This window comes from Pseudopodoces humilis, chromosome 1 (assembly GCF_049639895.1).
Source record: "Pseudopodoces humilis isolate 2021_Gansu_Grassland_sample_001 chromosome 1, ASM4963989v1, whole genome shotgun sequence".
Taxonomy (NCBI): Eukaryota; Metazoa; Chordata; class Aves; order Passeriformes; family Paridae; genus Pseudopodoces; species Pseudopodoces humilis.
This window is the reverse complement of record NC_142200.1, coordinates 88,980,045-89,001,446: the sequence shown is the minus strand read 5'-3', so window position 1 is coordinate 89,001,446 and position 21,402 is coordinate 88,980,045. Positions and strand designations below refer to the sequence as shown.

The 21,402-nt window shown below is 42.1% G+C and overlaps 1 protein-coding gene across 1 annotated transcript in view; it reads left to right on the top strand.

Annotated features, from left to right (window-relative positions):
* Positions 1-21,402, top strand: part of GFOD1 (Gfo/Idh/MocA-like oxidoreductase domain containing 1) — a 71,271-nt gene extending 49,869 nt beyond the window's left edge. Inside the window, exon 2 of the mRNA XM_005525284.3 lies at positions 13,959-21,402. Within this exon, the coding sequence (XP_005525341.1) occupies positions 13,959-14,878 (920 nt within the window). The 3' untranslated portion in view covers positions 14,879-21,402. The remainder of the gene's footprint in view (positions 1-13,958) is intronic.

Sequence of the window (21,402 nt, the reverse complement as noted above, 5' to 3'; positions counted from 1 at the left end):
TATATGCAAATTGGTATAATTTCCATTTGACATATGCACTGTAATTACTGAAAGCTTTTTTCCAAATTTATTTTTCATGTCTGCTGTAGTTAATTCACTATCTCCTTTTAACACTGGCAATTATAATTATTTGCTAAGAGCAAATCCTTGCTAACAAAAATCCAGTTTTCTTTAGCCTGCAGCTTTTCCTTTGAATTCATGATGAGGTACTGTTAATCAGAGGAGCCAGTTGCTGGCCTCTGAGTATCCAGCAGGGCAGGGAAACACTGCAGTCAGAAAAAGAAACGCAGTTAATTAGCCTAAGCTTCTTTCTAGCATCCCAACCCAATGCATCCTGGGTTGCTGTGTTTTCGTGAAGAGGTGCTCCGTGAGATCAGAGTTAGCATCTCAATAGAACTTAAATTGAAAACTGTCTGTGCCCACTGTGAGATTTCTCCTCACATGTTCTTGTTCATTCTTCTCTTGTAGGGGCTGCAGGTAGAAAATAGCGTATATTGGGGGAAAACAGTGTTACCAGGTTGGAAAAAAGCTTTCTAGGGTTGTTTTGCATAGGAATCTGAGCCAAATCTGTGACTGAAAAACGGAGCAGTTGAAGAGCTTTGGGATTCTGGCTGCACACTGTTCTTCAGAAATAAAGCAATTCTTATTCCCTTGAAAATTCCTCCTCCTTTGTGTCCTCATTTTCCTTGGAGATCAGTGTGTTATGCAGCTTCTGAAAGGAAACACAAGTGCAAGTGCTGTCTAAGAATTGCTGACCTACTTTACAGGTGTTTTTTTCTTCATTGAATCAGATATGTACCCGCAACAGTGTAGGTGGATAAAAATTACATTTCTTTCACCCAATATGGCACAGGTCAAGTGCAGGAGAGCTCTCTACCCTTGATGTTTCTACCCCTGGAATATTACTTCATGTTCTCCTGGGGCTTCAGAGGGATGAGGTCCAAACATAGGTTTGCAGTGAGCTCAGAACAGCATACTGCACTTCTGCCACAGCAGTAGATGGGCACAGTGAGAGGCACTACCCATGTTGATCTGTCTTTCCAGCCCAGGTATCCAGGATGCAGATGGTAAAACAAAGCCTGCTGTGAATAGGTGCTTGCTTTCCATTATACGTTTGTGGAACACCTGGCATAAGAGGATCCTGGGATTACAATGTAAATGCAGCAAAATCAGGCATTGAGGCTGATGAAGAGCACAGCAAATTGGGCTGCCATAATTAACATATATCCAGCTAAATTAACATAATGGAGAAATGTTTCAGTGTTGATCTGTTTTTTCAAGCAGCTTTTCAGTGGTAGGGAAAGGTGTTCCCAGTGTCCTTCAGAGCAAGTGGGAAAGCATAATAAAATATGACTTCAGCTGCTACTGTGCCGTAGCTCTGTCTTGTCTGGTGCACACTTGGCCAGCGTGAGTGTGAGTGGCATTTTCCAAAAACCCTTTTGGGAAGATTAGTTTGCAGATTGACTGCAGACAGGACAATCTGGCATCCAAGCAGATTGCACCCGATGAGTTACTGCTCTCTGAGTCAGCTGGTTGGGCTGCTGCTGAGTCCTTGGCTCTTGTGTAAGCTCTGCAGCCTGGGGAGTAATTAATCAGACCTCCATCGTTCTTATGGACCCAGGGTTGGAGCCAGGGAAGCGTGATGTCAGCGTCTCACATAGTCAGAATTGCTGATTCATTTGATTCATTCTTGCTGCTGCTTTTCAGAATGGGTTTGTGGCTCCTCTTTAGCGGCACTTAGCGCTCACTGACAGGAATATAAAATACTACCCAAGAAAGTAGTCCAGTTCTAAGATGACTGCCTTGAGGGGAGCATTTAATAATTTATTTAGAAGTTGCTCTAAGATCCTGAGAATCATAAAATACTGTTGGATGAGATGTTAACAAAAATTCAGTTAGTTTAAACCCCCATTTGCTTGTCATATATTCACTGTTCTGTTGACCACCTTGCTCAAACAGCCAGACCAATGGCCAGCATAACTCTTATAATTCATGGGATTACAGCTGAAGTAAATTTGGCTTCAGGTTTGCTAAGGCCTGATGCCAACTCTCTGGAAAATTCTGTTATCAGAATTCTCATAACTTCAAAATGGGAGTGGGGCTGGACTGAAGGAACCCAGCTTGGTTATTGGTAAGTAGAACTGCACTATTCAACACTGACTTGGAGACGTGGGGGTCCTCTATAAGAATGTATTTTGGCTTAAAAGGATCCCAGCAAAGGGATTTGATTTTGATCAGGATTTTGATTTAGCTGGATTGGTTTTTCTTACGTGGGCCAAGCTAACTTATTTTCTTAGCTTGTGTGTTCTGTGGCCTCGATCCTTGATGATGTTGGCAAGACATAAAAACCATCTCTGGTCTGAGCAGAGGACCAACTTAGACTGTGAAGAGGAAATGAGAAGCCATGAAGAACTCATGTAATGGGCTCACCCATAAATAGGCTTAGGCAAGCTCTGATGAGCTAGGCAGGTGGAAGAATATTGTCCTGTAGATTCACTGTTGTGTATATGGTTTTGTAGTCTCTCAGGTCCTGGTGAAAGGGCACACCAGAAATGAACAGATGGGAAAGGCAGCCTTGAGCCCTCTGGGTGAGGTTGGACCAACTGCCCCATTTCATCGTGACACCTTTTGTGGCACAACTTTTCCTCTCTGCTGAAGCCTCTCCTGAGGGCAGAGCAGTCCTGCCAACCTCTCCAGCTCTGCTGCTGATGCCCCTCAGTGAGCAGAGAGGGGACCTGCTGACACAATGAGTAGGAGGCTGATGACAGAACATTCTCTCCAAGATGCACTGTGCAACCCAGTGTTTGTCCATCCCTGCCTTACATGCTGGAAAATCCAGTTCCACTGCCAGGTACAGCCTAATGGGCTCTAGTAGGGTTTGCCTAGTGCTTATAAATTGATGTTTCCAACTTTTGTAGCTGCTCATGTGAAAGAGAAAATATGACTTAGAGTGTGTGTATGTATGTCCAGGTGCACACAGGGACACACAGGGTGTTCATCCACTCACTACTGAGTGAAAGGAATGGCACTGCTCACCTCCACCTGCCATGTGCTTGTGTGTGTGTGCAAGGGACTTTCCTGCTCCTTGGCATGTGTTTGTGTCTATGTGCTTCTACACTAAAGTCAAAATTTTTTTTGTGGGTACAGTGTTCAAATGAGTCCAGTTACATTAGTGAGTGGATGCTTTGGTATCTGTAGTCAGTACAGTATTTGGGAACATGAATAATAATCTTAGAATTTATTTTAACCACTCATATCAGAAAATTAGGTCAAGTGCGTGTTCCATTCATCCAACACTGCAGGGGTGACACATATTTTCTTCAGCACAGCAATCCTTCAGACTACACTGGGCAGGAAAAGAAGTAGAAATACCCTAGCTGAAAATATTGCAGAGAAATAAGATCAGGAAAAACATTTGCAGTAGGGTCTGGGCTAAGTAGGTGGTGAGGCTGATGCTTCATGCAACCATCACATAGAAAGGATCATACTAGAAACTTCAGTGCTTCTCCTTCAAAGAGATTGCATGGCTGGATGTTTACTGAAGAAAATCCTGAAGTATAAAGTGCAGGGTGAGTACTGGTGCTGCTCTGCATAGTGATGCCATGGGAGATGCAGATAGGGATCTGACACTGCTACTTGTAGGGCCATTGGGATTTTTTGGTCACTGTCCCCTGTCACTTGGCTGGTAAGATGTAATTTTTCAATGTGTATAAAGCTTATGAATCCTGTACAAATGAGTGCATTAATTACTCACCAGCATTAGTCTGATGTTTATCTTTTGTCATTTTTTTTAGTAGCAGATTATGACTTGCTAGTTTTAATGGGGTAGAAAGGGTAGGTAAGAGAATTACCTCTAATTAGCAGTCATAAATTTCTCTGATTCAGTAAGCATAAACAATTCTCTGATGGAAAAGCAAGCTGAAAGAAAATTGAACTGCCTGATTTCCTAATCCTCCCAAAGCCTTTACAACAGCTGGGCATTTAGTTGTTGTCAGCCAACACAAAAAGAAACATACTTAAATACAGATAACAATGCCTCAGGAGAATAGAGATTGATCATAGACTGTGATTGCTCTGTGACTTCTTTCCTCAGGAAAAGAAAGGTATTATAATATACTGGACTGGTGGCATACATTTTCTTCTAGAAGTTGAATAAAGGAAATGAGAATAGTTGGAAGAAACAAATGATCAAACACAGAGATTTTCACTGAGTTTCTAATTTAGTCCTGAAACAAGTAAAATTTCCTTGAAATCAATGACTGTTTGCTTGAATAAGGTCTAAGTAGAATGTCTGGGGTTTTTTTCTAAGCCTATCTGAATACTTAGTGCAGGTCTTTTGATTTTTTTTTTTTTTCCTTGTCTGGAGAAGTACTCAGAATTTCCCAGCAGTTAAAGGTTTTTAAATAGTTAAAAAATTACTAAGTGCTTCATTTATTTCAGTCCCCAGTGCTGTTATTTGCGTAAGTGCCTACATAGAAGAGATGAGAATGACATGCCAGGTGGGCTATAAACAAGGAATCAAGCTCTAGCCTGAGCTAGGAAAGGATTAGAGAATTTTGCTTTGCCTTGCAAAGTATGCTGGCATACACAGGAATGCAAGCCTTGCTTGCTTTGCTAGCTCTTAAGCACATTGCCTATGGATTGAGTGATGCAGAAACTTTACAGTGCCAAATCAAAGGCTCCAACTCACCAAACTAACAGAATAAACGCTCAGAAATTTATAAGGACTTACCGGGAAAGTTACCTTTAAGTGAGCACATATGGTCTTTGCAGAAGAAGTTCTATATCGTGGGATCTTAGAATATCTCAAGTTGAAAGGGACCCATAAGGAGCATTGAGTCCAAATCCCTGCTCCTTGCAGGACTACCTGAGACTTTTCTATTAAGCAAACGTGAGTCCAGTGTCAATCATGGCAGGAATATTTAAAATGCCATGAACACTGCTACAGCAACATATATATATGTACTGCAATATATGCACAGACATGGCCCCAATCCATAACCCTAATGACTACCTCTGTGCAAATAAAATTAATGTAATATTAGTACATAATGAAAATTTATATCATCATTACCGTCTTCTCTCATTCTGATGAACCATCCTGGTTTTGCTTAGGTGGCACTTCCTTATCTGGAGGCATCATTATAATCTTTTTGGAGACAGCAGGGGTATTTTCCCAGCCTAGGCACCACATGTCAGGAGTTACCTACAAAGAACCCAGCATAGTTTTTTTTTGTTTCTGTTTGTTAGTTTGTTTTTTTTTTTTTTTTTTTTTTCTTTTTTGGAGACAAAGCAGTTCCTTGTCTTTCTGTTTGTTTGAAGGGGTTTACAGACCGCTAACCCCACTGCTGTGAGCACCCAGCTCATGGTAACACTCTTACCTGTTGAGCTTGAGTGCAGTTCTGGCACTGCATGTGTGAGATGTATGTGTCTCATTAGCTGAGTGACAGCTAAACTGTTGCTGGAGATGATGCTCCTATGTCACCACCAACAAGGTGCCTTTGCAGGTTTTTGTCTCATTGTGCATGCAGTCGCTTGAGTGAAGTTTGGTTTAGCCTATGATTACAGGGCAGCCAAGGCAGAGACGCTCACAGCTTTTTTCCCCAGTGTATTTGAATGTTTCAGTTTTGTTCTCAAAGGAGTTGTGTGAAAAATAAGTTACATCAGTGAGGATAAACCAGCCTAAAAACTGGAATCATAGTGTGGTGTATCAGAGCCATAAGTGAACTATGTCCTGGCTTTAGGGGTGTACAGTTCAAGTGTGTGTGTTTTTAGTGTAGAGATGGTTTTCAGCTAATATTTGTGAAGTGCAGTTCATCCCAGTTGACGGTAAAGTTTAAGAGTGCATGTGTTCTTTCATACTTTCATATGTACTCTTCATAGTATTTTGATGCAGAGGAAGAGGTGTAGGGTTTGTAAAATCTCTGTAAGCCATTAGTTTGCTGTGGCCAGATGAGCTGTTGCTCATCAGCCGGGCAGTGTATTACTGCCTGTGTGCATTCGCTGTCTGTTTCAGTCGCGAAGGAAAACGCGTTCCTTCAGTCACTGTTATTTTCCTTCACACTTAAGCAGACTAGGAATACACACATGGCCTGTTAATATGAATCAGATAGTGAGCTGTGACTCACTATGCTGTAGTAACTTGATTTTTTTGCAACAGTTATGCATATCTATGATTAACAAAGATTGTCTTGGCCAATGTTAGAGCTGTGACTGAAGCCAATCTTGTTAGGCATTCATCATCCAGATTTATTTCCTTGTCAAAAGTTTTCTTAAATAAGGTTTCTTTGAAGTAACATTGTCATGCCATCAATTTTCTCTGGCAGATGTAGTGATTGAAATAAATGTGTTTTTCATGCCAGTCAAGAACTGAATGACAGATTATACACCGAATATAATAAATGTAATATTGTTTTTATTGTTTCTATGATCATTACTGTATCACAAGATCAATGTTAGCAGCATATCATAAGAGCAGAGACACATCTACTTATTTATAGAAATCCTCTCATGTGAAAAGGTTTTCAATCACCTGAGTGATTGTTTTTTTTGAGATGGCGCAGACATCATTCCTCATTTCCCAGAACGGAGTAGCCTTCTATGAGGTTCTCCACTCTTCCTGCATATCTATTACTTTCTGAGGGATTCAAAAGCTTTTAGCCACTGTGCAGTATGTGATTCACACATCTCCATGTGCAATGCATCAGAAAATAGTATCAGCCCCATAGAATAGCCTGTCTCAGTATTGCATTTCTCTAGGCTAATGTACTGTTGGGCAACAGCTAAATTCATACACATAATATATTTTAACATAGATACTTTTTCTCAATTGTCCCTCCCTCCTGTTCAGTTTCTGGGTAGAGAAAGGTGTTATTTTTCTCTGAAATCTTACTTCTTTCTCCTCTATTGTTTCTTTCTTTTGCAGAAAAGATGCTAGCAGGGCTTACAAAAAATTGGACTGAAGGTGATCCTTTCAGGATGAGCCTCTAAACAGTGGGGATGTTGCTGATACTGGTAGGGTTGGCTGTGCAGCTCCTGGAGTGGCAGGAACACCTCTGGGGTTTTGCACCAGCCCCTTCCAGTGCCTTTCTTTCCACTTTGGGAGTGTTTTTACTTCTAGCTCCCTCTCTTTTCCCTTTCTTCATTTACTCAGTCACCTTCCTTCTTTTCTCTGCTGGATTTCTGCTGATTCTTGCTCATCTGGAGTGACCCCAGTGGCTGCCTTGGATTCCCTAGAGGGCCCCAGGAGGGAAGGAGGAGTATGGACTTCACTTGGGTCCTCCTGATGCCCGTGTTGCCAGTCCCTTTCCACTGCTCCAACGTGCAGATGAGCTTTGTATTAATGAGCACAACATCCCTCCTGTCCTTACAGCAGTTTTGTGTCGAGAGCCAAATGAAGGCAGCATTTTTTGTAGAGATGCCCATTGTCTTAGTTTAGGGCAAATTAGGAATGAAAACTCCAAATGGGGATTTCCCCAGGGAAATGCCCCTCCCCACTAACTGGTCCGGGAAAAGAAAAAAAGTTCCTTAGAGAGAAGTGGAAAAAGCTGTTTATTTAACAGAAATTGAGTAATATTAAATAATAAAACCTCTTGCTGTTCGATGGGATGGCAAGTCTAGGAAGAAAAAGTCCTTTTCATGTGGTGTAGCTCGGCTCGCTCAGGTTCTTATCAGTCCCTCCGGCGCTGGAAAGTGCCGAGGCCCAGGCCCCGGTGGGCCACAGGCGTGAGTTCTCGGGGTTTGGCTGGGTGTTCAGTCCAGAGCAGGCTTGCACAGATCCAAGAAAATTGGGAAAAAAACAAACAAAGGTCCAGGGAACTCCTCTGCCTCAGCTAGCTAAAACTAACTAAAAGCCAGAGAGAAGCTCTGTCCCGCTGTCTGTCCGTGCTGCAGACACCACAGTCCAGGAGCGGGATGTGTGGGAGTGATGTTTTTCCTTAACACAAACTGCGCGCTTCTTCTTCCCCTTCTCTTGCTCTCAAAGGCAGTCTTAAAGGTGAAGAACTTAATATATAACATAAACCAGACGATTGGGGATACCAGTATCATAAAGTCACCCCAGGACACCCATTTAGAAGCTGTGCCTGGGGGTCAGGGTGTTGCCTGCTGCTGACAGACAGGTACCAAGGTACCCTTGTAGTCATCAACTGCAGCTAAGGTAGGGAAGGACGCCTTTGTGGAGCTGTAACAAAGAGAGGGTACTGCTCACCAAATAATATTGCAGTGACTGAGGAGCAGATCAGAGAATTGTGGTGTACAGAGCCAGAGGTTTATGGCTCGTTGTGCATGTAGCAGGCTAAACTGGCTATATCATTGCTGTATCTCTGAGTCATCCCAGCTATTAAAACTTAAAATGAGTGGCTGTATGGGCTTCTGGCTTTGAATTCTGTATCTGCATACAATTTCCAAAGAGGTGTTCTCAGTGTTACATGTCTCTCAGACCTGCTAGGACTATCAAATAGTACCAAATGGTTGGATCCAGCTTCATACAAAAGGGACCATGACTGTGTTGTTATCATGAAGACACTTTTGAAATAGAAAAAATAGCGTCACCTTCTTTTAGATCTGCGTGTCCCCTCTGTAGTCAATGGTTTAGCATGGTTACAGCTCAGATCTCTTAAATACTCTTCTGGGTTTTACAGGGAGTGATGAACTTGGAAAGAAAAGAGAACTTCATTACCAGCTTCTGTTTTTCTTCAGGCTGTTTAAATATTGGAATGAGTTGATAACTGAGAAAGTTTTTTACAGGTTCTGGCAAAATTAAGCCTCCAAATGTTGTATTTTTTGCAAATTCCAAAGAAGAGAAAGGGAATGGTTCAAATAACTGAGGATTTCCAAGGCCATTGTTATATAAAATACACAGCTCTCTCTACTGATGCACAGTTTGTACCAAAGATCAGTTTAGCTGTAGGGAACCACAGGCTGGCTCCAGGTGCCTCATGTAGTTTCTAAGATGGTTTCTGTGCATGGCCCCGGAGTTGACAAAGTGTGTACATATGTGCAGAAGAACAAACTGCTGGGTATCAATCATTTAAATGAGAACTAGTGTGTTTTGATTTAGGCCATTTATTTTGACCATGGTTTTTGAGAAACTCCTGGGGAAGGATCTTCCTCTGATTGTGCAAAGGCAGCAAGAGCAGCTGTAATGGTGAAAATCTGAGAAGAAAAACTTGCCTGTACTTATTTATTGTATGTTTATTAATGACAATATGAATTGTTATAATTTGGAATATAGTTTTGTATTAGTTTCTTTTTTTAAAAAAAAAAAAGTGAAAAACATACCATAATTTAATAATTTTACATCATCCATTTGAAACAACCTGCTAAGTGTACTCTTTCACAACTTCAGTATTTTCTGAAACCCTGTCATTTGAATGTTGACAGTTCCTCTTTGCTTTTAGAAATTTATTTTTCTGCTGACAAATTCAGCTTAGTTTACCAAAACCTTATTTTTCATTCCTCTCTCTCTTACTTCCCCATCCTGACAAAGAGTAATAGGTAGCAATTGCTAACTAATGAATCTTTCTGGTGCCAGTGAAGGATTTGATTATATGCCCAGACTCCAAATGGAGCCCTTTTTGATCTTCTGGAGAATAGGAGGAAGAGAAAATATTGTACTGGGGCCTCATGTTTTAAGTGGAACAGACAGAGGACTAGTCTTAACTTCAGTTCAGTGACGGACACTTGTTTTTTTTTAATTAGGAGTTTCTTTATGTGAAAATGTTTCTCTCCTTATTTGAAACAGTCAGAGCAGATGGGAAAAAAAGATGTTGCGGGTTTCAGAATTGATGGTGCCTGTGCTGGATACAGTTGTTCTGCCTTCCCTGTGCTGTGGGCCCAGGAGTTCTGCTAATTTTCAGGCTGTGCAGCATAGGGATGATACAGGGACAAAGAAACCTGGGCTGCTGGTAGCCAAGGAGCGTGAATCATCTGTAAAATGAAGAGATGTAAATTCCAGGAATTGCTAAGTCGGTAGTTAAATTTTTACTGTAGCTCCTCACTCTTTCCCTGCACTCACATGGAAAAAAATGTAAATACTACTACCCTGCTCTGTATCTACTCGCCACTCACTTCTGGGCTTATCTCCAATTCACAAGGACTTCCCTTTTTTAAAATGAAGACAGAGGATTGCAAATAAATTGCATGGCTTCCTGACAGAATTAAATACTGTTAGGTGGGTGACAAGCCATTAGAGCATGGTTATGACTTTCCAACATAAAGTGCTAGAGAAATCTTCACTTGAATGGTAGCTCGAATGGCCGCAGAGACAATTTTTTTTTTCTATTTGCACAGCTGCTTCTAGAGAGTTGGTTAGACATCTGCTTCTTCAGAGAAGATCAGTGTTCTTCAATAACCTTTAAAAAATGCAGACTGGTCTCAAAGTTGTTAAAGTTTGGTTTGGGGGATGCACTTTATGAGCCTTAATAGGAGATGTGTTCCCCACCTTCAGCTTTGGACTTGGGCTGGCCAGGAGTGAGCCTTCCCCAATCCTGTGCCGGGTCAGAGAAATTCATGCTATGTCAGCACCTGGCTGGCACCACTCTCTCTATTGAGCACAGCCTAGCGGGGAGGCCGGGTTGAAGCCTATGTGGAGCCCTCAAAAAGATTGACATGTATTTAAAATATTTGTCTTCTTCATTTTACCTGAGAAGTCCATAAATCAATGCTCAGAAGTTGCCTGGTTGAGAACTGTAGCACTGTATACCAGATTTCTTGATGCAGGTGGAAGGGATGTGTATTCCTTCAGAGGATGAAATTTATCCAACTGTGTTGCTTATCAGCATGGACAAGTATATTTCACTTTCTTGCTGAAACACGCTGGCTTCACTTCCCTGCTTTTATGTAATTAATAAAGTTTCTGCTGTCTGTTGTGGTGCAATTTTCAAAGACATGTGAAACAGCAAAACACGCTGCTAGAATGACAAACAGTAACAATTCATCCTTTCTTAGAGTCTTGCCCAAAGGTGGAGAGGATTAGACCACAGTCCCAGACTAGAGGAGAAGGGGTTCAGTTCCCAGAGAAGCCCCCTGCCGCACCTGCAGTCAGAGCACTCCATTCCATGAGACTTCGTGTTGGGAAGGGAGATTTTCCTTGCACGCTGCTCTCCTGATGTTGCTATAGAGAATGGGTCAAAGGGAAGGTGGCTTTTCTTCCTTGTCCTTTTGAGAAGGGAGCGAAGGAAAGAGAGCAGAAAAATGGTGTTTTGATCCACCTTTTTCTCATTCTGGTTGCATAAACACACCAGAGTATTTCTCTAAATTAAATTAAGCAAACCTTTCATGGTCTCTCTCTGCTTCCAGAAAGCTAATGTGGCTGCTTGCAGATTTGCAGCTACTGAGGAGACAAAGATCTGTGGTACACACAGACTCAAGTGCTGATCAGTGTCATGCTGAAAGAAGTGCACAAGCTATAATAGCATATAAAAGCTTTCTGGGCATCAAGCAAAAATCTGTTTAAATCCCTGACAGGGATGAGAGCACAGCACGTACTATCAGCACACGCACAGAGACAGAAAGTCTCTCAGAACATTTGCATTTTGGATTTGTTGAAATTAGGAGATTTCAACCTTTCTAAAAAGGTTGAAATAGTAATTTTAAGACTTCAACTTCTCCCCATCCCCATATAAATATTTATAATACTTCCCTTTCCTCTGCACATGTACCTGAGTTACACTGATCCCAACTGCAATTTTTCTTGAATGTATGGAATGTAGAAACCCATAGGCTTCTCTTTCATATTAATAATCATAATTTCATACTCAGGTGTTGACAATTACAAGTATTCCTTGCGCCACACGGTTAAGGACTGACCCCCATCATGCATGGCACAGAACAAACAGCAAAAAGATTGTCCCCAGGCTGCAATTCCTCATGAACACAGACCCTTTTCCTAACAAGCACGTGTGTAGAGCTGCACGTCTTGAGACAGTGCCTGGACAGACCTCAGATGAAATGTGGCAGGTGTCTGTGAGGCAGAATGATGCAAGCTGAACTGGAGCAGAACGTGATGCTTTTGTGGATCAGTGGTGAGCAGGTCAGGTAGTATAAAATGGTTCTTTGGGGGGAAAATGCTGTTTCAGGAAGGTTTGACTCCAGGGATGTTTTGTTTAAAATTTCCCTTATTTGATAACTGATTTGGCAGACTAAAATCTCTGTACAAAGAGTCTGTGTAACTCAAGGACTATTACATTAGAGATCTGTATCAAGTGGCATAGCTGGAGCTACCAGTTAGAGGAATGTAGGGCGGGTGGATGAATGTTTTCTCCAATATCAAACAGATGCAGCAAAAAATTATTCAGGGGCAGGAAAAGAAGTGCTATTAGGTTGAAAATGTCAACTCAGTCACCAACAGCCATCTGTAAAGATGAGAGAGAAAAGTAAGAAGAGAAGACCAAGGCCACTGAATAGAAGATTCTTGTCTAATTTAAGAGGAAAATGAGTATGTCTCTACTTATCTGATTAAGGAGAAGGTAAATAGGAGTGAGTTGAAGAAAGATCTTTCCCTTCTTGTCCATTAACTGGATGTGACTGCCGCTTCAGCAATGACAGCCCTCCCTTCCTCCACTTTCAGCTACTCAAATAGCAGCAAAGACTGGGAATAGGCAATGTGGGTAAGCTGGTTATTGAATATTTGGACTGTGACCCCCTTCTTCTTCCAGTCAGGCTGTTAAATATTCATGTAAGTGGGCTCAGATAGATCCCTGCCATCTGTCTGTACTTATATGACTTCATCCAAACAGGTCCAAAACGTAAAATTTTATACTTGGAACAGCTCTTCAAAGAAAAAGGGATTTTTCCTGAAGGGAACAGGAATGAAAATACAATGTAATTTAGCAAATAAACACATTTATTCATCTGGACTCCATCAGCAAGGACTCAAACTCGGCAATTTTAAGTGCCAGGCCCAGCTTTAGCCCAGGGCTCTCCAGGTACAGATCATATTTAGTGTTATGGTTTAGATCCAACATGTTCCACAGCTCATCTAATATTGATAATTAAGCATAAAAAAAGTCTGTATGCAGCTAAGAAGGAAACAGGAGATTGTCACTATATGTGTGTGTGGGTACAGAATGAAAGTATTTGAGGAGGAGAAATCAGTAATAAGCCCATTATTTAGCCTTCAGTATGTTCAGCTGCACACCTTGATGACCAGATAAAAGGGAACTGTCATGCAAGCTTCAGTAAACAGTATGCCATATGGACAATTCCATGAGGGAACAGATTGTCACAGCTACATTTGACCTGTTTTAGAGCAATCCTGACTCTCCCTTGGCACCTTGGATGTGCTGCTGACATTTCAGCAGAACTGCTTCAAAAACACTTGAGTGCCGTTGTCAGAACAGTGAGGCGTTTTATGAGTGAGAAGCAATTTCTTCATTTTAAATTAAGCAGCAAGCCTAGTACTTCTCCTCTCCTCAGAGCCTCTTAAAACAGTCTGAGCAGGAAAGAGGGAGAGACAAGAATACTGAGAACACAAAGACAGGCTTTTCAGTGGACCTGTGTTAAGTTACTGAATACATGCACTTGTATCATTCATACCCTTCAGGGATTTGAATCTGAACCTCAGATTCAGCTCACAGAAGCCCCGCATGGGCAGGTTGTCACAGAAGAGATGTCTGTGAGATGGCTGAGGTGGGTGATTGGTTTCATACCTGCTCACAGAAGGGAGCTTACTTTTTTCTGTTCAGGCTCTCACCTTTGAGCTCTTTTTAAACAGGAATGCATTTTGAAAATAAAAAGGAATAAATTTTCACTGTGATGCTTAAGAAATTCTTGCATGTGTTTTGGAAGCATGCCAGAGTGGGTTGGGTCTTTGTGCCTTGAAAACATTTCGATATGGTTTTATTATTTTAAGGGTTTTTCTCCTTGGCTTGGTCTTTAAGAATAGCCTTGAGGCTTTCAGCTTATGCCATCGATAACATTTTGTTGATGATTTTTTTTCCCCCACTGTTTTTCAGGCATTGGGAAAAACGTCATCTGTGACCGAACGGCGACTCCCCTGGATGCCTTTCGGATGATGACTGCGGCTCATTACTACCCAAAGCTCATGAGCATCATGGGGAACGTTTTGCGCTTCCTGCCTGCTTTCGTGAAGATGAAGCAGCTGATCCAGGAGGGTTACGTGGGGGAGCTGCTGGTGTGTGAGGTACAGGTCCACAGTGGGAGCCTGCTGGGCAAGAAGTACAACTGGAGCTGCGATGACCTGATGGGAGGCGGGGGCTTGCACTCGGTTGGCACCTACATCATCGACCTGCTGACCTTCCTCACCAGCCAGAAGGCTGTGAAGGTGCACGGGTTGCTCAAGACCTTTGTGAAGCAGACAGACCACATCAAGGGCATCCGGCAGATCACCAGCGATGACTTCTGTACATTTCAGATGGTCCTGGAGGGGGGCGTGTGCTGCACGGTGACACTCAACTTCAACATCCCGGGGGAGTTCAAACAGGACATCATCGTGGTGGGCTCGGCGGGACGGCTCATTGTGATGGGCACTGACCTCTACGGACAGAGCAACAGCTCTCCTCAGCGGGAGCTCCTGCTGAAGGACTCCACGCCAGTCAGCAACTCCTTGCTTCCGGAGAAGGCCTTCAGTGACATCCCATCCCCCTACCTGCGGGGCACCATTAAGATGGTGCAGGCTGTCCGGCAGGCCTTTGAGGACCAGGACGACAGGAGGACCTGGGACGGGAGGCCCCTTACGATGGCTGCCACTTTTGACGACTGTCTGTACGCCCTGTGTGTGGTGGACACCATTAAAAAGTCAAACCAGCTGGGGGAGTGGCAGAACATTTCAATCATGACTGAGGAGCCAGAACTGAGCCCGGCATACTTGATCAGCGAAGCCATGCGGAAGAGCAGGATGTCTCTGTACTGCTAGCTCCTCTGAGCTCCTGGGAAAGAATAGGAACCAGACAGCTCTTGAAGGAGATGGTAATTTGGCCCCTGTGAAGGGCTTGGGTGTCTTAGAAACAGCTGAGGATACAGGAGAAGGAAACCCAGTGTCTGGATCAATTAAATCTGTTGGCAGCTAAATGCCAAACTGATGTGGTCCTTTGGAATGCCCAAAACGGACTGGAGATTTAAGAGCTGAAAAACTTGACTGTTTTAATAACAGTATTAGCTGGCTGATTGCAAAGATATACCATGGACTCATCCCCTGCTTGCAGGTGCTTTAGATTATCCAACTGTGTTTACTGTGAAAGGTTGGGAAGATCCTTTTTAGATTTTCCTCACCTACCAGAGGGCTGTGAAGGTACTGTCATGTCATTAAATTTTCTGTAGTGTCTGACATGAATGGTTCCTACCATGACAGCTGACACCGCCATGCTGTATTACTACACCTCCAACCAACACACAGAATAACAGGACTTGATGTGAAAGTGTTGCAGGATTCAGAAAATCTTGGCAGCTCACTTTTCGTAGAGCCTGTTAGGAGCTTCTGTGTGTTGGTTTAGTAGTTGATGTTTGTTTGGTTTGGTTTAGATTTTTTGTTTTGTTTTTTTCTTTAAAGCACAATTACATAAGAAAATGTGTGGCTTTTAAAACAAAGCAGTCCTCAACCACAGTGCATATGCCTGGGTATTTGGGGAGGGAGGTCTTCTGTGAGCTCCTGGTAAGTGTCAGCGTTATGGGTTTGCTGATTAAAGTGGGTGGTGGAAAACATTCATGGATGGCAGATGGCAAGACATGGTAATGATAATGGGGTTTATTATACAGCTGAACTCAGCTAAAAGATTTGCACAAAATTTCCTTTGTTTGGGACTGACTTCTGAGTGAATTCATCATGCATTTTGGTTTTAGGTGGGAAACTGTAGGAATATAACCCAAAACCATACGATGTTTAGATGAGCGGAGTTCTTTTAAACCACTGTGAACTCACACTTGAGAGTAAGTTCACATCCCTCAAGCCAGAAGTTCTCACCTCCACCAAGTGGTGAGTGTGAGTGAAAAACAAAAGGGATGAGAAAATTTCCCATCTATTTACAAGGTAAAAAAATTACATAGGACCCCCAGCCTCTTCACCTCCTTAAAGTGGCCAGCTATTGGTACTGAATTAATCATTCCCTGTCACCAGTTCAGGGGTGGACAGACACTTTTGCTATGTTTTTCCTGTTCTTCTTTTTAATATTTTAGATAGCAGTCTTGAAATACTTATTCTTTTGAGAATATCTTCTTGAAAGAATATAGTGGAAGTCACATGATTTATCCCAGTAAACAGGGATACTCTTTTTCTGTGTAAAGCTGCTCCAGTGCTGATGTGTTTACAGCGCTAGGTCTTCAAATAGTAAAAGAGTAGAACACAAGCATATAGCACTAAATAATATTAAACTTGAGAAAAACCCTTTGAGGGTTTGTTTTTTTTTAAATTTTGACTAGGGGAAATAAGAGAATATTGGGATGGGCAATAAAACTAAAGAGAAAATAGGTTTTTGAACAGGAGGGCATCAGTAGTGTTGTTCATCTTACCTGGCTTTAGTCAGCTCGGAGTCAGATGTCTTCTTCTGATCAGCAAGAACACAGCAGGCAATACAGAGAGAGCTCTCCAAAGGCTGACTCAGTTCACCCTTGAATTGATATAGAAAGAGGTGCCCACTGGAAATGCCTGTCTTCCTCCTTTGCAGAGAATTTTGGCTTCTAAATTTTGATGTGGCTGAAGTTAGGAAACTTCTTTCCCAGCCCTAAATTATTCATGTATGCTTAATATTTCAAGAGCATATGTGTGACCTTTTGTTAAATAGTCCCCAAAATGTAATAGTGTGAATGATGAAGGAATAATGTAATACTGCAAAACCGCACCCTAGGGGAGAATTGTTTCTATCCATGTTGTTCTGCCAGTTCTAGCAATTCTCTCTGGGGCTGTTTCTGCTAAAACCTTGGGCAAGGCTTCATCATTCCTTCTTGGAAGCAGCTGTTGACAAGTTTGGTTGTTTTTCTTTAAAATGGGTTTCTGTGAGAATTCCAGAGGTAGTATCTCTGCCAATAGGAATTTCCCATTGCAACTGTCATGGTATACACCATGCTGTCCAGTTCCTTTCCTGCCCTGTTAAAAGTAAGCAACACAGAAGAGAGGATTTGATCAAGAAATCATCTATTAGTCTACCCTGAAAATAGAATTACCCCAAATGGGATCAAGAGAGTTTTCATACAGTAAAGCAAAACCCATCTACTGAAAAGAGTGGCTAGTGCAAGTCATGAATGCAAGCCTGGTGGATAGTTAACCATGTCTAGTTAAACATAATCCAGAAGTGGGACAAAACTTGGACCAAAATGTTTGTCAGTCTTGCTTCTCAGTGGTTTGGCAGTTGTGCTGGAGTTGCTGTTCATGTCTTTGCACTTCATTTTGGTTCATAAATGTTGGCTGTGTTTCCTCTCTTGTGTTTTCTTCTTTTCCCTGTCTTTCTGGGTTTTGTGATGCCAGTTGGAATCCTTTTCCCTGCCCTTGCAGTGAACAGGTGAGACACAGTGAGTAGGGATTGTACTACTGAGCACAAACTTTCTGTCCCAGATCCAAAGGTTTAGGTGACAGGCATCATCCACCCTCTGTGCAGACCTACTGATGCAGCAGAAAGAAAATCCAGTGCTTTGGTTACACAGACATCTGATGCTGCTGTTCGTACTGGCTTGCAAATGGGTTGAATCTTGTACAGCTCCTTGTGCTGGCCCAGAGAGAGCAGGGACAGGGTGGGACCTCCTCTTCTAAGGGCAACAGAGATGCTACATTTATGTTACCTGACTGAGATGGCAGCAGGAGCCGCGTACGTTCAGGATTGTACAGCAGTTTTTCCATTCTCTAGGAGGTGAAGGTGCTGCAGTGTCAAGTGTAAACATACTAAACTGTCACCTGGCTTGGAGGAGGAAAAAACTGGTTTATTTATTGAATGCGTACTGTTATTCTGACAAATAGTTTCTTTACAGTCTGGGATTTTTCTTGGCAGCATCCAGCCCTCTGTGCCTTTGGTACATTGAATTTGCCCTAAGTAGCCTCTGAAGTTTGAGTTTGGTTTAGGAATTTGGGCAGCAGATAGCAGAGATGTATTTGATTGAACTCAGAAGTGGTACCATCCCAGGAAACATGTATTTGGAATAACACTTTTAATGCTGTACCACAAGATTTGAGATGAATGCTGCTAAATTGGTTCAGGCCCAAGAGCCAAACTGCAGCTACTGCTGGATTTTACAGGAGTTCCCAAATGAACTTGTTCATACACTAGGTAAGACATTTCATTCGTCTTTCTCAGGGCTGCTGTTGAAGAGGCTCTTTCCTTTGCCATCAACCTGTGCACATAGGATACCGATTGATATGGTCTGTTGCCAAAGACAAAACGAGCCAGTGGGTGAGCTTTGCTGCTCTGCAGGGCTCTGTTCCACTGCTGGGACAGTCAGCTGGAAGAAGGGTGTCTTATTTCCCATGGGAATTGCATTGAGATTCACACCAGGGGTAGTGACCTTTCGTTAAATAGTCACAATTGTCACACACCTGTGCTGTCTGACAGCAGGGCACAACTGAACTCCTTAAATGTGCCCAAAGGGAGGGTGGTGACTGCAGCAGGGAGCAGCAGGAAGGTGTCTGCAGGCTGGTACCTCTATGCCTGCCCTACAGGAAGGATATGCTGGTGATATGCAGGATGAGGGCTGCACTTCCTGAGGGTGACAGCAGCAGCCTTGCTTCACCTCTGCGTGTGGGAGCCCAAGAAGGGACCCAGCCCTTGGGGAAGCAGGATCTGTCCCCTACTCCTGCTGGATACGCACATCCTCAGTGCTGATCTCAGTGAAGCATACATGGAAGCATAAGAACTCTGCAGGAGCTTGGGGTTTCCTATATCTAGTACCATGCACGTGTTAAATCTGTAGTACTTCAGCTGTGTACTCAGAAGAAAACAAGTTGAGGTGATGGGACCTTACCCATGCAGCCAACACAGCAGAGAATTGGGCCATCCCTCAACAAATTTCGGTTCAGGATGGGCTGCTCTGGAGCTCATCCTTTGCTTTGGCTGGAAGACAAGAAATCCCTGCCCAGCCAGCATTGGGCACTATCCACTTTGTACTAAGTGATCCCTTCTTTTCCATAACTTTCAAAAAAGTGAACAGCTGTCCTGAAAGTTCAGCCATTCATAAAAAGGAGGGTTTTCTGCTGCAAGTGGTCACAGCATAAGGAAAATTAAATTTATTGTTTATTTTTGTGTCCATTCAAATTTGGAATAGACCCAGACAATTTAAAATGACTCACTGATCTACCAAGAAAAGGCGTATTTTATTTAATGGATAAAGGTAAACATAGTATCTTGATGTTCTTTTTGCAGAGCTTCAGAAATGAGTGATGACAGAACTTCTTGTGGCTGGGAATTTTTGTATTTGACTTTTATTTATGTCCTTCAGTGTAAAATATCACTCATTATGAAGTCTATTCACTGCTAAGTTCTGTATTTAAAAATCAGAGTTCTGGCCTTGTGCAGATACTCCACACTGCTTTGGTGTTCCAGTGGCCCAGTGGTGTACCCTTGGTACGAAAGAAACTCAGCACTGGACTTTTGACCTCTGCAGTGATCTCTGGGTATCTGGGGCTAGTTGTGAAATAGCAGGATTATTCAGGACAGCAGTTCCTTTTTGTTATTATTGAAATTGTTACTTGCGGGGAACAAACTTTGTAAATTTTAGAGATGAAGTGTGACGGAATAATATTTGGCAGTCTTATCTGCTTTAAAATTTCCTCTTTCTTGAGCTGCTGGGTGAAGTCTGTCCAAAAAAAATAATTTCCTTTTAACTACCCACTTCCATTTGCTCATGAAAAGAAGAAATTTTTAAGTAAATGGGACTACACATAATGCTGCATTCATGAACTGATGTCAAAACCTCATTGACTTAATGAGTGTATGAAACCACAGTCCAAACAAGTAACGTCATTTTGAAGCTGCCAGATCCAGGCCTTGGGTTGGGGAAAGAAGGGTATCAGCACAGGTCAGACTGAAATAGCTTTTATTCAGCATTTTGAGTAAAATGAATAAACAGAATGGCTATGGTCAATCCAAAACTGAGCACATGTTTGTATAAGGGTATTTATTTAAATTTTTTTATTTTGGGATTAAGTTCCATTTTTAAAGAATGCTGTTTTGAAATGAAAGGTTTTAAAAATCTATCTTTTATTATGTTTTAGCATGTGTGAAATTAACTGTTTGGGGCTGGGTGTGGGGGGTTTCTGTTGTTTTGGCTTTTTTTAAATCCATACTTTAAAATCTCATCCGTTTGGTTTAAGGGATTAAGTGAATTCAGCTGCCCTGGCAAGTTCAGTTCTGAACCTGCACCCTCAGTGTCTTACAGGGACCCCATTTTTAGCATCTGAATTTGGCCTTCTGGGTTTCATTTGTGTCTTCTTGTGGCAGTGGGAAAACTGATTGATTCCATGGAGCTGGCAACAGATAATCAAGACACTTTTTGCAGCAATGCCAGCCATTGTCTTTAAAAGCACTTAACTCTATTGACTTGTTTACCTTGGTTATTTATGACCTTCCAGCCACGTGCTGTCCATTATTTGTTTTCCTTTTTTTTTGTATCAGCCATTGGACTCACTTCCCTGCCCTCTCTGTTTCTCATTCCATTGCAAACCTGGAGGTGAGCCTCCCTCGTTACCTACTGAGCTCCTGCTCAGTCTGTGTTACACATATGGCACACGTGGCATACAGGGTGGCTAACTACACCTTGAAGTGACTTTTAACACAGGTCCATTACAGGATAGGTGAACACCACAACTGCTCAAGTACGGGGCATTCTGAGTGCCCAGCCAGGGCACAAATCAAAGCTCCCTGCTGTGCTGTGCTAAACGAGCAACACTCACTGTTTCTCTCCCACTGGTTTGCTTTTATTTGATTTTGAAAATGAGAAAATGTTCAGTTTGTTGCTGTGTCAATATTAAGTATATATTTATTGTTTTTCAGACATACATACATATATATAAATGCTATATATATAATGTCAACGCATGGACATATGTACAGTAGATATTTTAAAGAGCTATTTATCAAGAAAAGTAAGTGTTATAAGTAAACAGAGTTTATATTTTATATATTATGTAGATAGCAAAAAAAAAAAAAAAAAGTGGTTAAATTATACTAGGACTTTTAGGGGTGGGGTTGGAGAAATGGGCAAGGACTGGTTCTAGCATTTTAAATAGCCAAACTACTTTGTACGGAAGCTGCCTGCTGTGCCTCTCGGCTGCAATATCTGTTTGTTTCTTCTTTTGGAAGATGATGTGCATTGTTACTTTTACATTGCTTGGGGAATGTAGTTAGTTTATTCTCAGCCAACTGGTATGTGCTGCTTAAAACATGGTTTCCTGCTGTTCTGCATATTTGCATTGATGGAATAAAAGGATCTTAACTGGCAAATAAAGACCTAAAAGGATGTGAT